Source organism: Molothrus ater, chromosome 2, assembly GCF_012460135.2.
Source record: "Molothrus ater isolate BHLD 08-10-18 breed brown headed cowbird chromosome 2, BPBGC_Mater_1.1, whole genome shotgun sequence".
In the NCBI taxonomy this organism is placed as follows: domain Eukaryota; kingdom Metazoa; phylum Chordata; class Aves; order Passeriformes; family Icteridae; genus Molothrus; species Molothrus ater.
Window position 1 is genome coordinate 89,864,697 of NC_050479.2, and position 17,659 is coordinate 89,882,355.

Consider the following 17,659-nt stretch of genomic DNA (forward strand, 5'->3'; position numbering starts at 1 on the left):
GTTGTCTGTGCTCATAACTTTTTTTTTTAAGGTACAACAAAGAAAATAAAATCCCTCAGAGATCCATCGGCAAAGATGTCCAAGTCAGACCCACAGAAGTTAGCCACTGTTACCATAGCAGACAGCCCAGATGAAATAGTGCTGAAGTTTCGCAAAGCTGTGACTGACTTTACCTCGGAGGTGACCTACGAGCCCGCCGCCCGCCCCGGTGTCTCCAACCTGGTGTCCATCCACGCTGCAGTGGCGGGGCTGAGCATCAAAGAGGTGCTGCACCAAGCCACTGGTCTCGACACTGCTCACTACAAAATGGTGGTAGCAGAGGCTGTTATCCAAAAATTTGCACCTATCAGGAATGAAATCAAGAAACTCCAGGAAGACAAGTCTCATCTGATAAAGGTTTTAGAGGATGGAGCAGAGAAAGCCAAAGAACTGGCTGCTCCTATCTATCAAGAAATAAGGAGACTGGTGGGATTTCAATAGAAGCTGCTGAGTAGTTGCAAGGACTTTTGTATCATGGGACAGAGATTTTGTTATTTGTAACAAATCATTTATTAATTATTAATCATTTTGTTTTGAAACAAAAACTTTTTTTTCCTGGAAGATCCAAGGATAACACTGAAGGTGATTGCATTAAAAATGTGCATGAAGCCAGGTATTTCCTGTGGGACCAGCATTAAGCTTGTCTGGCTAGTCAAAGAGGGAGGACAGAAGCAATCACAATTCACAAAGAAATTGTGCAAAAGCAGATTATAAGGTTGCCTGTGTGGGTTTTTGGAATTTTCCATTGACCACTGCAGGAAGCTGAAGTGTAGGTAAGGTGATCAGAATCTAGCAGAAGGCTTTGTAATCCCCTCAAGAACATACTTAGCTGTGTATATGCTGTTGTTACAGATGGACAGTTAATCCTACTGGGGGCTATTCAGCTTTGATATGGTGATTGAACATGTTCTTGGATGACCAGAATAAAATCAGAGACTTAAAAATAAATGCTCAGGATGATGACAAGGGAACTTACTGCTTTTTTTATGTAGTTTGTTTGAAATGAATTTCACTTCTGCCATTTGTGCCATCCTGCTGGTCAGGTCTAAGGTGCTTCAGTGAGAAATGACAGGTGCTTCAGCTGCTCCTGTTTCACCTGCTGCTCTGTTTAACAGGCAGCTCCAGGATTTTCAGTTCAGCATCAAGTGTAGAACTGCTTAAAAAAAGGTGTAGAAGAGAAGATGTAATCCTGAATCAAAGAAATCTTGAGTTGAGAATCAGAGAACTCTCTGTAAAAGTTCACAAAATTGCTTCTTTAGAAAGCTGTGCTAAGGTCAGAGCCAGAATAGAGTTAAATAGATATTTACGGACTCTTCACTACTGAGCCTTGAGAAACTGTAGTGATGGGAGAGCAATATTAGCCTGCCCTGATCTTGGGCTTCCCAAGATCCACAGACTTGGACCCACGGATTGTGGCACCTGTTGGGGAATGTGTGGCAAAGGGGAATTGCCAAAAGGAGACACCATGTTCTGAAGAGGGGTAGTAGTACATGTTAAAAGGTAATGAAAGCCCTACTGATCCTGTGCCAGAGTATTTAGCTGTGTCGTTACACTTCATGGTGCTGTATATGAAATTGCTGTACTGTAAACTGACTTAATCCTGTGCTCTGGCAGCTCATAACCACGCTATGCCTGTGGCATTGGTCATGAAGGATTGCAGTCTTACATGACTGAGTTAGTAAAACGTGGGGAGAGGGTTCTACATAGTGCAGTTGGTTGGTTGGTTGGTTGTTTTGGGGTTTTCTAAAAAGCAGTATTTAGTTAATTATAGGGAGTTAATTCAGAAAAAAATATTTAATTTTCCAAAACATAAAGCTGAGGACTGAGCGTTGCCAGATCTGTGCTGAGACCTGTATTTATTTGTTAGGGATCTGGAGAAGAGAACTGCCATGCAAGAGCTTGATGATGACAGATTTTCTAAAATTAGTCAAGACTAGAGAAGCAGAGTGGATGGAGACAGACTGATTGGAACCAAACTCAGTGTAGACAAGCCTAAGGTATTGTCCTCTGGAAAGAATAAGTATACTCAAAAATTGTCCCTGGTTTTAAATAAGCTGTAGTGGATAAGGAAAGAACATGTTATAACTGTACATATTTACGTAGTTTTACAAAGCTTTTGTCAGTGTTTAACAGCTGCATTTGAGCACTAAGATGAAAACTTAAGGCACACAATTACTGCTGCTTCCTGACTTGGCCTATAATGTTTGCTGTGGCACTTTTTAATATAGATTGATTTCTGCAAAGGTCCCACAGTATGTACCTTGAGAAAAGCTAACACTGTCCTCATGAAGACTATGAAAATCTTTAATACTTGCTTATCTAGTTTCTACCTCTACCTCTTTTTCACTAGCAAAGATAGAAGCATATATTCAAAAGACAACTCAGAGTTTCAAGGTCTCTTTACACTTCTGATACTCAAATCACCTAATATATAGAGTTGCCATTCAACACACCTTCTCTGCAGTGGAAGGAAAATAGGAGCACTCATGGGAGGGGTTGACACCAACAGGTAATTTTGGTTTGTTACTTAAACTGTTCTGAGCAATCTTTCCAAAACTGTTAGATTCTTTTTCAGAAAATCGTGTAAGTAAAGCAAGAAAAAAAACTTCAATAGAGCCTTTTCTTGGAGGTGAGGATTTAAAGCATTACATACTTAGCTGTGTTTCAAGCAAATTCACTAATTTGCCTCTTTTTAATTCAATAATACATTGGGGGTTTTTCCTTCCCTTTCCCCTATCAGTCAAACAAGTCTTATTTGCCTGACCTATTTCCTACCAGTAAGGAAATATACATATTTTTTCATCTTCAGAAAAGTTAAAATGTTAAATTGTGTAAAATGAGTATATTAACCTTCCGATGGTTGACTAAGCTTTTCATTTAGTTGCTCCTGTGGAGGAATTCTCAACATATGTTTGCCCAGTGAAATAATCTCGATTCCATTAACAACCATGATCTTTAGAATCCCTTGAGAGAAGACAACAAATGTAGATGTTTGCAGGTATCTGTTGCCTATTTAAGTTTTCTTAGAGCATGTTTTTTTCTGCAAAATTAACCATCTTGGCACTCAGGTGGTTTAGCTGAGCTTGAAGCAAAGAGTTGATTCCAAGTGACTCTCTCCTACCTCCCTATCTCCCTTTGGGAATGTCTTAGTAAACACCCATTCTGTATAGGATTCTGTGGCAATGTTTACTAAGGAGTGCAGTTAAGTTGGAATAGCTGTTTAGGGAAAAATTTTTGGAGAAGACTTGATGCTTTATGTTTCATATTATTTGTTTCACAAAAATTTGTTTCACATAGTTTTTTGTTTCACACAAACTCTAGTGCTGGGGATTTAATGTTTGTTTGCAACAAAATAGGTGCACTCCTGAAACACATTTTCATCTTTGTTTTTGTCCGAATCACATTCTCTAAGACTTCTCTGTGATGTCAGCTGAAGTGCAGTTGATGGGGACTTTCTGCAGAAGCACACTTCTCATCCCAGCTGCAGAGTGGTAGAGACATGCCCTGTGTTGTTGTGGAAGTCACTGTAAGGTGTTCTTCAGGACAGAGTGAGAAAAAGGTCCAAATATATCTTTCCTAATTGAAGTAAAAAGAGTCAAAAGGTGGAGAGGTATCCTTACCCTGTGCTGTGTTGCTCATTGAATAAAAGGAAGCAGAAACAATGATCCTTTATTTAGAAGGCATCAGTAATTTGTGCCTTAGACTCAAAATCTCCTCTTTTGCATTCCTGTATGTTTGTGCTCCTGGCCCACTGCAGATCCCAACTACTACATATGTGTCAGACATAGCATCTCCTGGTAAGATTCACTCACCTTTAGAGGTCAAACATCAACTCCACAGTGAATTACTTGCAAAAATCTAACAAAAATATTTATACACTTGAGACTTCATTTTTCCAGCTGGTTGTTCCTAGGAAGTCATGATATCACATAGTGAGTCTCAGCTCTGTGCTTTCAGTTTAGAGCACAGGGTTTACTGAGAATTTTAGATTCAGGAACAATGTTTTCTGCAGCAGAGATTCCAAATGATGGTTGACCCCATAAATTAACTCTGAGACTGCTCCAGCATACGTCCCTGCCTCAAATAGCTGGAGTGCCTGGATATTGTACATTATACTGGAATTTAATTGTAACTCTTAAAGATGATACTTAGTTTTCAAACACCATGACCTGGCTTCTCAGATTCCCCAGAAGGCTTTCTGCAGTTCTGATTTGGTGTGTGTTTATCTACAACCAGTTCAAGCAGAGCTCCTTTGCAGGATTATGGCTGCATCCATTAAAGGCTAGAGAATTCATCAAAATGAGCTGACAGTCTAAGGAAGGACAGTGAAATGGGATCCTTGGGGACTGACCTGCATCTAAATGTTTTGGGAACCGTAGGTTTAGCAAAGCAAATGTTTTCTTATCCTTGGTTAGGGCCATTATGATCCTGCCAACAGTGTAGCAGTAAATACTGATGATGAAAGTGTGTTCTTTCAGCAGTCCAGCTTGGTTAGATTTACGTTCAGTACAAGGGATGGATCTTTCACCATTTTGATCTATGCATTTAAGCTTCTGGATGCTGCCTACCTTTTTTTTTTTTTTTTTTATGACTGGTGGACTGCTGTACAGAGAAATAGTCTAGCAAGTTGGTGGAGGAAACCTAGTGGAAAAGGGGTTTTGTTCAGGAAATATATTGTCTTCTTGACAGGAAAACAAAACCCTTCTTTCTGCTGTGTTGCACTGTCTAATTTCCTTTTAATTATTTGATCTGTTCATTCTTTCTAGGTAAATTTGACAGTAGCTGCAAGAAGAATGTCAATGTATTGTATAGTCAAAAGCCTTGGAAGGACCCATACATCTCTCATCTTTTCTAAAGTCTCTTAAATAGTGGGGCTTTACTGTTAGCATCAGCCAGTTTTGGGAAAAATGCTGCAGCAAAACTGTAGTCATATGTGACATTAATTTATGTGCTTAAAGCTTTGGTGTTTTGGTTTGGATTTTTTTTTTTTGCTCACTCAGCTGTGACAGAAGACTTACTAAATATTGAATTCCCAATGAAGCTTTTTATCACACAGTCCTGTCCAGATGACAGCTGAAGTAATGGAAAATTCTCTTTATTATCACAAAAGATTCTGCTCTGATTCTCACTGTCTTTACTGTTATTCTGTTGGCTGTGCTAATGGTCATATTGTGGAAAGATTGACATATAAGTATTTATTGTGTGTCAATAAAAAATCATTTTACCTGCAAAAATCCCATATTGTTATGGAAATGGAAGATTCACTGATCATTTTACCTGTAGGCAGCTGCCTTGGTTTTTATTTTATATAAAACCAAATGCCAACCTCCTGCACAGGTAAAGTAAACAGTTTAACACCTGGGAGGATGTTCTACCACTGTTGTAAATTGCTGTCACAGAACACCATGACTGAAGATGAGATTATCCACTGCAGGAGTGGGCTCGTGCTGCCTGTGGACATAAAATTAAGCACTGAGCTTAACGTCTGTTGTGCTGTTGTGCTCTCAGCATTCCAGCATGGCTGTGAGACGGGAGCAGAGCAAATCTGTGCCACACCAGAAGGCTCAATCAGTTCCAGATGTGCTGCATTTGCTGTATGTGCAAGATGAAATGTCAAGACAAGAGTTGCAGAACAAAAATCCTTAAAAGTTATTAAATGTTTGGAAGTAACAGCATGCTTGTAAAGCTTGGCTTATAAAGCCTGTGATAGCATGGTCTTAGCCTCAGAGAGCTGACAGGAGCAGTCACACAGCTGAGTTTGATGGTGGCATAAGGTAAGCCATCTGCTTCCTCAGTACAATAATGTAAAGACAGTATGAGTCTAATTTGAGGGGTTACTGGATTAACCCTCACAGGTGGGAAATAATAGCTTATGGCAGAGCAAGGTAGTACCACATCTCTCTTGTGTCCTGAACCATTCTGAAACCAGATGTTCACAGCTCAGGTGGGGACACAAAGCATGGAGAAGATGCTGCATGGACAGTGTCACTTGTCCCACGTGCTGTTGTATCTATGACTCTGCAATTCCTCCACTTTCAGTTTGGCGTAACTTTATTGTCATCCATCAATGTGAAATGATGTTCACATGCTGAGAAAATCAGTGGAACTTTGGTTTAAACACTGGATGTATGTTCTCTACTATCTTTGGTGAAAAGTTCTTTCCTGATGCCCCAGGATTTATAGAAAGAAATCATTAAGGCAGATAGAAGAAACTTAGCAAAACAAGGCTACTTTCTAGCATTATCCAGAGTTTCTGGTGTCAGTGGTTTCTGGCTTCATTCACCTTGTTTACCTTCATGCTTCATCCCCTAAGCCACATCTTTCTCTGAGTAAAGTAAAACCTGTATGTTGAATGTTGTGAGACTGACTTTTTATTGTGACTGGAAACAGTTTGTCAAATATATTTGAAGAGTCTCTTTGTTTGCTGAATGAATAACAAAGATTTCAATAAGTGCCTCTTGAGTATTTAAGCCAAGAAATAAATATGAGTCGGTTGGGGTTTGCTCTGCCCACACTTACTCCTTCATGGCCTGCCTGGCAGATGTTCCTACAGCAAGAATGGGAAAAAGAAATTTTCTCCTTAGGGTTGAAGGCCAAATGTAAACTGCGTGTGGCAGTGTGGCATCCATTATTTTTAGACAGTCCTCCTTAACTTTCTCTTAAATCTGGTATATCTGTTTGCACACCCCCAAAGCTGAAATTGTGTGAATATTCAGGGGGAAGAAGCACTGGATGTGAATGACTACACCCATTTCTGTCTCAGAGCTACTGTCTTTGCTATGCATGAACATTGGCACCCAAGGAGGAAGGGCCTTGCTGCTTGGGAGAGGATTCCTGCTGTCACCATTGAGACAACTGATCCAAACTGTGACACTCCTACCGTAAGTTTACCAACATGAACCCCCCTAGAAGGAAGCTGTGAAGTGGATGAATTTACTGTGTACACTGCATGAGTGCTGCAGGTTCCATAGTATTGGTGTGACCTGTTAGGAAAGTATCATTTTGGTGTTTAATAACCATTGCCAGAATGGCCCAAGGATGTGCTGGGATTCTGAAGATCTCAAATATCTTATGGGGAAAAGCTGAAAGAGTTGAGCTTGTTCAGCCTTGAGATGTCTGAGAGGGGGCCTCATCCATGTCTGTAACTATCTGCAGGGAGGCTGTCAAGAGGATGGAGCCAGGCATCCAGTCACACCATTCTTGGTGGTGCCCAGCACTGGGATGAGAGGCAATGGACAGAAACTGATGCGCAGGAAGTTCCACCTGAACACAAGAAAAAACTTCTTTACTGTTCAGGTGCACTGGAACCCAGATTGCCCAGAGGTATTGTAGAGTCCCTCTCATGGAGGTATTCCAGAACTGTCTGGACACATTCCCTTGCCATGTGCTCTGGAATGAACCTGCTTCAGCAGGGAAACTGGAGGAGCTGACCTGCTCTGATCCCTGCCAACCTGACCCATTCTGTGATTTTGTAAATTAGGATGTGTTTTTGATTTGTATGTGAGTTGTTCTGGCTCCCCTGAAGATTAAATGTGCTTTTTTGGGTGACTTATATCTAATAGGCCTAATTTCTACAGATTTGTTAAAATAAACTTTAGAGTTCCAAAATATCTGTGTAGCATAACAACAAAGTTGAAGTGATGAGCTTTGCTGCTGTTTTAATCCACTTTGCTTACCAGCATCACACACTGACAGGAGTAGAAACTCCACTTTTTTTCTTCCTCAAGCCAACCAAGTTCTGACCCAAAGGGCTTCACTCTACTTTTTGCTTGCCTTTGAGGAGGTGGATTAGCTTGAGTGTAAATGTTGTCTTTATGGTTTATGAGGGTATTTCAGTAGCTGAGGAGTGGTTTATCAAGGGAGATCTCTGGGTGGCCTGAGAAGATTTAATGGATGCTGCCAGGTTTTGGGGAGAATGCTTTGCCTCTCTCCAGTTTAAAAAAATAAAAATAAAAATAAAAAAAAAAATAATGTAGTTGCAAATGAGAATTTAGTAAATAGAAAATATTGAATATTCCCTATTTTTTTTATTGAATGTATTGCTACAGCTTCATAGAAAACAGCAAAATGTGCATCATAAAGGCTATTTTGGTGTATCGTTTTTAATCTGATTTGAGCCTTTGTTGTCTGCCTTGCAGTTTTCTGTCCTTTTATTTCTTTCTCTGGAAAAAGAGTTTTGCTCTTTGGTTAAGCAAAGAAAATCTAAAAGCATGTTTTACTTTTATTTCTCTTTTGCTTTTGAGCAGGATGCTTAACTTGGAGCAGGATGCTTTGCCTCAGTTTCCCCACTATAAATGAGGCATAGGAGATTTCACATATATTGGAGTTACATAGGAGTTACACATATATTGGGAGGCTAAACTAATATCTACTAAGCATTTTCAGCCCTCTAATTCAAGATGCCCTTGCTTGGCACTGAGTTATAGTATTTCTTCCTGTAATGCTCTTTTGGTGATGCTTATGGTGCAAGTAAACAGTGAAAAGTGGCGAAGGGCAGACAGTTCAGTATAGGCTAGTAAATAACGCATTTAGTGAAAGTATCCGAGTTGTGTGCTTCGCAGAAATCTGTATGCTGTTGATTTCTACCTTGATACTCTTTGTTGTGCTGCAAAATACTTGAAAATGTCTTAATCTTTGTCTCCTCCTTGCAGTGTGAACGTAAGGGCCTCTCCAAGTATCTAATATCTAAAGAAAGGTAATTTTACTACAGGGAGGGGAAACAATAATTACTAAATTTCCTGAATAGTAAACAGTTTGGGTTTGCATTTGGGGTTTTTTTAGGGAGCTGGTCCCTCCATTCTTGGCCCTCTCACTACTGGTGAGTATCTCGAGGATGGCACACCCCTGCCTGCTCGCCGCTCCCGACCTCGAACCTTAGCGGCCATTGGAGAGAACTGGGAAGGTGCCGCAAGAGTGAAGCGGCGCTGGGGGAGCGTTTCGGGCTCCGTGTGCGGGAAGGAGACGGAGCTTCCCCAGCGTTTCGGGCTCCGTGTGCGGGAAGGAGCTTCCCCAGCGCGGGGGGAGCCGCGGGGTCCGTGCGGGCGGGGCCGCAGTGCCCTGGCCGCGGGCGCCAGGGGGCAGCGGCGGGCCGGGGGGCGCTGCGGGTGGGGCATCCAGCCCCGCTCCCCGGCCGGCCCGGCCCGCTGTCCTGCGCGTCCCCATCCAGCCAGCTGTCCTGCCCTCCCTATCCCGGCCCGCTGTCCTGCGCTTCCCCATCCAGCCAGCTGTCCTGCCCTCCCTATCCCGGCCCGCTGTCCTGCGCTTCCCCATCCAGCCCGGTGTCCTGCGCTTCCCAGCCCGGTGTCCTGCGCTCCCCATCCCGGCCCGGTGTCCTGCCCTCCTCATCCCAGCCCGCTGTCCTGTGCTTCCCCATCCCCGCCCGCTGTCCTGTGCTTCCCCATCCCGGCCCGGTGTCCTACGCTCCTCATCCCAGCCCGCTGTCCTGCGCTCTCCGGCCTCGCACAGCGCCCTGGGGTTCCCCGGCCCCGCATAGCGCCCTGCTTCTTCATGGCACGGGGCCGGGAACTGCTTTTGCCTGTGTCCCGCTGCCCTGACTGGGACGAGGGAGAGAGCTCCGAGCTCCGCGGGTTCAAGGAGACTTTCAAACTAGTCCTCCCGGGAAGGGAACCCGGCTCAGCCCGATTGCGGGGTGGGTGCGGGAGCATCGCCGCGACACTGCGCGGCTCTGCACAGGGGCTGTGTCTCCTCGAAAGACTCTGGGCACTCACCGCATCCTCCCAAAGGTTAAAAGCGAGCAGGAGGCTCGTCAAAGGGCCTTTCTGAGCACCTTAGCCTCTTCCCCTTCCCTCTGGAGCGGTGCTTGCTTACTGCACGGAATGCAGCCTCAGCGCTGAAGGCTATCCTGACATTGTATCCCGGAGGGCTCTTTCCTCAAACAGATTTTAGAGCAGAAGCAGGGGCAGTCCCTGCTCCGCTTTCGGGATAGTGAAACCCTGCAGGGAAAAGGAGGCTGACTCTGTCCGTGCGTTTGCCGGCGATAATTCCCCAACGCTTTCCCTCAGGCAAGCCGTAAACTGGGGATTATTTCAGTGGCCGAGTAGGTTTAAAAGGATACGTGAGGGGACTGTGCAGGGACGATCAGATCTGCTCATCGGGGGTTATTTACTAAGTGCTCCCCGCTTCCCTTAACGTGGAAAATACGAGGGCTGGCCCGAGCCATCACCTCCGTAACGTGGGGAAAGAGGGAGAAGCGTGCTATCGATGCCCGGGATTTTGTTTTCGAGAGTCGGCAATAGGAACGACAGGGCAAAATACACCTGATGCTGCTAACTGGAGAGAGGATAGAACGAACGCACCGGCAGATAAAAACGTCTGCCTGCCGTCTTTTGTTGCAGTACGAATTCTCCATACACGACCGTTTCCTCTTTCTTTCCTTTATTCGTTGCCCGCTACCTCTGCTGGGGCTACTTCCGAAATAAAAGCGGAGGCGTGGGGTTTGGAAAGCCATGTCTTATCCAAGCCCAACCTTGAGCCTCTCTCAGACTTGCAGTGCGGTGTTAAAGCGCGTTGGCCCTGCATCGCCTCGCCTCCGCACGGCTCCAAACCCCGGCGAGGCAGGAGAGGTGATGGACGAGAGGGGCGAGTCCGGAGCCCCTCGCATCTGCTGTGCCCCGTGGGCTCCAAGCCCGTGGGTGGGCAGAATTACACGGCTCTGTTCCCATCCACGGGCTTTCGGGGAGGGCTTAAAGCAAGGCAATGATTGTTACGGGCAAGGCGAGCGTGTTCTGCTGAGGCGGGGAATATAGTCTGTGAGTTCCCGAGCACCCCGTCATGTATTATTGCCCACACTTTGGGATTAGCTAGAGGCAAAACTCCAGGTTCACGTGGAAATGCCCCGGAGACAACGTGCGTGGGGCAAGCGGGGGAAGCAGCAGTGGCGGGCTGCGGCGCTCGCTCTTTTCGAGCATCTCCGCGGGGAAAATTGCAGCAATTTCCACATAACGAAAACCAAGTTAGGAAGGGAAAGATAGTTGAAACAATTAGTGAGTGAGTTGGCGCGTTTCGAGAAATGAAGCCTTGCGCGTCCGGCACCGTTCCGTGAAGGGTGCAGCGTTGGCTGCCGTAGATAAATCCCGCTTCTCATTTTCATTCTTGTTTCGGCAAAGCCTGACGAATCTCGCCGATCCCCTCGCGTTTTCGTCGTGTGCTGAAGCCCGTGGCAGTGCCGGGGGCGGGTAGCGCATCGCTCCTGTGTCTCGAAGCCCCCATGGTGCTCACCCCGAGCAGGGATCTCCCCTCCCATCTTCTCCCGAGGTCCAAGGGATCAGCCCCGCCGAGTATCTTCTCAACCTCTTTTATTCCAGGCGACTGAGGCTCATACATCACTGATTTTCCTAGTGCCTCGCAAACTCTCACCTGGCGTTATTGTATCCCAAATAAATTTTCTAAACAAGCATTTGCTTCCCAAATACGGATATAATCTTCACTGGCTTTCTTGTTAATGACTTCCATTGAATCGATGCGGCAAAGCTCTTTATCTTATAGTGCAATGCAGAATGAGGCATTGTACACATATGGTTTAGTTTTTTCCCCCCCTGATTCTTGCGAGCTGGGCAGCTTTCAGCCGGGAAAGGCGCACTTACACATATTTGACTCCTTGCATATTCTGATACACTGAAACGGTACGGGATGGTTTGGGGGATGTGTTTGGGCAGAGAGATTAAACTAAGTCTAGACAAACGCACTGTTAAAGCCGATTCCGAATAAGTCTATCCTTAAGACAGAGCTAAAAATGCCCTGGACATTTTTATTGCTGTTGCTGAAAATAAGCTAAACATGGAGCGATCAGTTGCCATGGCAAACGGATCAGGAGTAAGAGTTAAGATCACGTGTGGGGAAAAAAAATTATATATATAAAGGGGAAAAAATCTAGACTGAAGGTACGTGTAGAGCCTCTTATACGGGAGGATGAGTGCAGAGCCGGGGGTGCTGTGAGCGTGGGTCTGGTGTGCAGCGCGTACCCTGCAGGGGTGAAGGCAGAGGGCAGGCGAGGGGGGAAATTGTCTGGCAGCCTGCCCGGAGCCACCCCCAGGTACGGCCTCCTCGGAGCCCTGGTGGAGCCGGCGACTTCCCGCCTGGGGAGGCGTTTTTGGGAACCCCGCGGCCGACGCAAATTGGCGCCGTCGGGTCCCTGCAACCTTCCCCTCTTTCCCGGCCCCTGGAAAGCAGCGGGGCTGCCTGGGTTCCCCGCGCCCTCCCGAAACTTATCCCAGCCTGGAGCCTGCACCCAGGGGTTCGCCTGCCTCTCATGCCGCGTGTGTCGCTGTGTGTGTCTGTGTCAGTCTGTGTGTGTATGTGCGTGTGTGGAAGCGTCCTCTGTGTGTGTGTGGAAGCGCTGGGCTGCCGTGTCCGTGCCTGCTTTCTGTTTGAAGGCATCTAGAAGTGTTGTCTCTGGTGTCCGCAGGACCCGCTGGCAAGGCAGAGGGGGTGAGTATGAGCCCCTGGTTGTGACCCCTCATTCTGCTGTGTCTGAGATGCCAGGCCGTCCAGTCTGGAGTGTGTGATCTTTATCTTCATCTGAGGAAGAACAGTTTAGTCCGCGTTCTCCTTCTTCCTCTGAATTTGACAGGGAAGTGTAGGTGCAGTTTTGTTTCGATCAAAGCAACGCCTGTAAAAGCGATGTGTACTTCCATCCAAACTCTCAGAACTGTGCCACCCCTTCCCAGGCTGAACTCAAACTTCTTTTCTAACTAGCAAAATCTGTTCGTGTCCCTGCTTGACAGTCTGTCCAGCTATCTGTCTGTCTATCTTCCTTTAGGGTTGACCTTTCTGGGAGAGGCAGCCCAGATCGGATTGTCAAGTATGTGTCCAGTCCTGTCCAGTTTGATTGGCATGAGTTTGCCCTCAACTCTCCCTCTCCCCCGAATTCGTTCTTTTTTGAGCAATTAGACAGGGCAAGTCTCATCACCCTTCTGAGCACCTAGGGTCACCAAACAAAACCCCAATCACAGTACTCAAAATTTTCAGAGGGTTTCTCTGAAGAAAATGTACTTGTACTTATATACACGAACACACCCGTAAAAATCTTTCGAGCTGCGCCAGCGTGTAAATGAGGTGTCAACTTCGATTATTTGAAAAGAGGTAACACTGATCTCCTAGGCATATTTGAAATAGGTTACCAGTTTATTGTTGGTTGGTTTATTGTTTGGGATCTTTTTCTCCTGAAATAAACATGAACTGATTTCTGAAATAGTTTTCCCCCGTGGGGTTTCCCCCTATTCTGTGATGTATCTGCCATTGTAAACGGGAGATGAGCAATTTCTAAATCTGGGATCAGGGTTAGAGGACCAGAAGAGTTAATGCCGCCAGCCTAGTTCTGTTTCTAGACACACATGTTTTGGAATATGGCGATATGCTGACGAAAAGGTGCTCTCCGAAAGGACGAGCCTCTCGGCGTTTAGCCGGGAAACCGTGTAGGACGGAAACTGCAGCTGCGGAGATCGGGATCCCGACCCCGAAAAGTTTCTTCTGTAGCTCTTTACAATGATTATTTCTAGGAAGACTGAAGAGGTCAAGCTCTTATTTCAGCTCCGCACGGGTTTTCGGCCGCAAACCGTAAGGGACGGTGCTGTAAAGCTCCCAGGAGCTGGTGACACACCGGATTTTCCCGTTTTGTGTGGTGCCGCCGAGGTGTCTTCTCTCCAGCGAGGTTTTGGGACTTGTGCGCCGTGACGGTCTCTCGGGGAGAGGAAAATGTTTGCTAAATTTGTTTTCCAATACCGACGTTAAAACGAAAAAGCGGCCTTTGAAGCGTCTCTTTTAAGCCGCGGCGTGCAGACCTGGAAACCAATTCGCCGGGGATCAGTCGTGAAACCTAAAGAGGGAATGGGGAGCCTGCAAATCTTTGCAGCCGCAAAGAGAATTAATCGCATAACACCGGCTAGACGGCGTCCGCCCGAGCCGTGATTTTAAAATCAAAAGAGGGAGTAAAAACCCGATGCGAAAACCAGAGAAGATGCAGCTACAATAAAAGAGGGTCAGTAAAGCCTACCCTGCACAGGCCGACCCGCATGCCCGGTGTCAGGGCGGAGGGGGAAGGTGTGACCCCGAGGTGTCACATCTGTCGGCGGGGCCTTGGCCGGGGTCCCCCGGGCAGGGGAGGCGGTGGGCGAGGCCGCGGCCGCGAAGCGGAGCTGGGACTCGCTCAGCTCCACCGCGGGTGCAGCAGGCACTGCGAGGGGAAGGATCGCCTGCAGACCTGCAGCTAAAGGCCCAGAGCCCCTGCCCCGGCCGTGCTCTGCTTTTTGGCTTCTGCCGACCCAGCTTGGCCTTTTTTTGCTGGTGGACAGGGGACACCTGGCTTCTCTTGCTTTTCCGAGCAGACGACAAAGAGCTGAGATTTCTCTTCTGCGGCTCTCTGGGTGATTCCTTCTCCCGCTTTGCTGTCTTATACTTGTCCATTAACTTTAAAAACTTGGCGAAGGTTTCTGTTCCCGGAGCTCCAGATACATCTCCTGACACGCAAGACTCGCAGTCGGCTTTTTCCCTTTTGCAGGAAACCGCCCTGCCAAAGGGGGTTTCTTCTCTGCTCAAGTTCAAAGGCACAGTCCTGAAGTAGTTAAGGGGGCAAAAGGGACAAACGTGGGGGAGGCACTGGGTCAGGAGCGCAGGGTCGAAGTCATTAGAGCCTCCGCCTCTGCGGCCTTGCCCTTTATGGCCTCAGCATTTCGCTGCGGGCACTATCCCCACGCCTAGGACTGAGGGGCCTGAGGGACACAGAGTGGGGAAGGAAAATACCCTGGTGCTTCTCTTTGCAAACACTAAAGAGCTGACACTGAGGGCCACCGAGCCCAAAAGAGTGACCCCGGCAGAGAGCAGGGCTTGAGGAGAGTGTGGTTTTCCCACCCGCTCTCCTGCCTGCTTGGGATCCGCGATCACTGGGGTACCAGGGCAGGCATATCCTACTAATACATGGAATAATAATTTCTCTGCTGCTCCTGGTACCTGCTTTTCTCCGTCCACTACATCCCCTGTCAGCCCGAGGGTGTCTGCTGGGGAAATCTTCCCTCGCCGCTGCCCTCTGCTCCTTCCCTGCGAGTTATTGGGTTACATTCGGCTGCTGCGTTATACGGGGCATGTGCTGCGTTGTTAGAAACCTCTATAAAAGAATAAAGACTTAGTGGCAGCCCGCGCCTGAAACTTGTTTACCTACACGTTACAATACAGTCCGCAGAGGCCGTTTAGAAGCGACGGGATTTGGGCTTGTAGAAAGACGAGTCTCCCACTATTTCTATTTGATCGAAAGAATAAAGCCGTGTAAGGTGTTTCCTGTCTACTTGAGATTTTGTGCGGCACTTTAGGCAGGTTATTTCTTTGGAAAACAGCCATGGAGCCCATTGTCTTTATCTGATGCCTGAAAGATTGGGGAGGAGAGGAAGAAGAAAAATCATTGTTAAAAAACACTTTGAAGTTGTGCAACTGTTGCTGCTCCAATTTTTTTCACCAGTTTCCAGATGCACCAGAAATCGTTACTTTGATCTCACAAAGCAGCAATTTATATTTTTTAATTTTTTAAAAAAAATGGTTGGGTAACTCAAAGCGTAATGGCAAACATGCCGGGGATGAGGTCATCGGGCCGCGCGGGGAGGCCCGGGAGGCGGGAGCGAGCGGGAGAGCGCCGGGAGCGCAGGAATGAGGCTGCGGGGAAGGACGGGGCTTTCTCTGCGGACGAGCCTGGTTGCCGGAACATCTGCTCAGAGCTAATCTTACATCCCCGCTCGTTCCCAAGGGAGAAGTGTGCCAGTGCACAGGGGGCTGACTGAGCGTGCGGTGGGAGCCTCCCTTTCATGCGCTTGCCAGGGGCTGCCAGAGGGGCGCGATGCCACGGAGAGAGGCGCGCACACATCGAGTTGCAAGGAGCCCAGGAGCTATTAAAAACTGCGGCTGGAGCCGTGGCGAGGGCCAGGACACGGCTTGGCAAATGGTCCCGACCCAATTTCGTCAGAGCAGGAGGGAGATCACAGAACCATTTAATATACTGAGTTGCAAGGATCATCGAAGTCCAATTCCTGGCCCTGCACACGGCAGCCGCATGAATCATACCACGTGCCTGAGAACGCTGTCCAAACGCATCCTGAACTCTGTCAGGCTTGGTGTTGTGACCATTTCTCTGGGTAGACCGTTCCAGTCAGTGCCCAACCACCCTCTGGGTGAAGAGCTTTTTCCTGATACCCAACCTAAACATACCCTGACACAGCTTCAGGCCGTTACCTCGGGTCTTGTCACTGGTCACCACAGAGAAGAGATCAGTGTCTGCCTCTCGGGCGTATGAGTGCCCTCTGCTTTCACTGGTGCATGGCCAACCCTCTTTGAGCGTTCCTCCAAAATTAGTTGCCCCATATAAAACCAGGAGCCTCGCGTCTGTTGCGACGCTCCCAGCTCAGGGATACGATGCATAGGCTGGAGTTACCAAAGCCAACCCCACCCGTTGCCTGAGTCCACCGCGGCGGCTCTCTCCCATCTGCTCCCTCCTCGCCCGGAGAAGCCTGGACTGGTATCCCTGTCCCCAGGGTCACGGCCACCGCCGGGCCCGCGGTGATGGCAGGGACAGTGCTAAGATCGGCCGGATGGAAGCAGCAGGCTGACAGCTGCCTCCCTCGGGCCTCCCCCTCCCCGACCGAGCCACAGCCACCTGCCTAATGGCTGGGCTCCCGGGAGACACCCACCCGTGCGGAGGTCAGGAGTTTATTTTGCTAAGGAAAATCAAATGGGAGGAAGGATAAGGGGAGTGTGTTTGTGCGGTGGACCCGAGAAACACCGACCCCATCACTCTTCCACTGAAAACGCAGGCCCGTGTTGGATCAGCGGCGTTGACTGCCGGTGATTGCCTTGCTGGGCAATCCCTGCCGCCGCTGCCTGGCTTTTCCATTCTAAAGATACCGACCCGGATCAGGCAGCTGACCCTACAGACCACTCAAAGTGTGAATTGGCTCTCTCGGGAGCCCGTCGTACCCAGGGGGGATGTTCGCAAAGCTCCTCGGGTGCCCGCGCTGGAGAGAGCTCGACCGGGGCTCTGCTTCTGCCACGCCCGGCGGGTCCCCGCTGGGATTGCGCGGGAGCTGCGCCCTCCTCCCCCAGCGCGGTGGGAACGGCTCCGCAGCAGCCGCATCCCAGCGGGATTTCGCTGTAAGGCCGCCTGGACCCACGCGAGCCCCTGGCAGCAGAAGGCTGGCTCTGATCCCGCTGCTGCCAAGGGGCGGGACGGCTCCAGCCACCGGTGGCTGGCGAGCGGGCCCAGGCAGCGGGTGAGACACGTCCCGCAGGGTGGCTCCCCGCACGGGCTGGCGTGTCACCGCCCTGCTGCCCCGGGAGCGGAGGCTCCGGTGCTGCCGCCGTCCCCGCTCCGCTGCGTGGTGAGCGCTGCTCGGTGCCTCCCCCGCTCCCCCGGGGAGAGCTGCACACGCCAGCGGGAGGCGAGGTGCCCGTGGGGGACAGGAGACCTGCCAGCTGGCGGCCAGGCACACGGCCGCCCCCTCTGCTGCCTGCGGGCGGGGAAATAAATCTGTGGTCTCAGGGTAGGGGGCAGCCCCGCACTGCTAGAAATGTCCCTCCCGTGGGAAATGGGGCCGGAGTGACTCGAGGGTGAGGTGGTGGGATCTGT

The 17,659-nt window shown here is 48.5% G+C and overlaps 1 protein-coding gene across 2 annotated transcripts in view; it reads left to right on the forward strand.

Moving 5' to 3' along the window:
• The window catches only part of WARS2 (tryptophanyl tRNA synthetase 2, mitochondrial), a 45,583-nt gene extending 37,934 nt beyond the window's left edge, over nt 1-7,649 (forward strand). The window contains exons 6-7 of one of the 2 annotated variants that reach the window (XR_004980653.2): nt 32-2,036; nt 4,806-6,492. Coding sequence is in view for 1 of the 2 variants with exons in the window: in XM_036387968.2 (XP_036243861.1) it covers nt 32-480 (449 nt within the window). In the remaining variant the exon portion in view is untranslated. Of the gene's footprint in view, nt 1-31 lie in introns of both variants that reach the window. The other variant, XM_036387968.2, reaches the window with a different exon arrangement.
• Nucleotides 7,650-17,659: the final 10,010 nt, after the last annotated feature.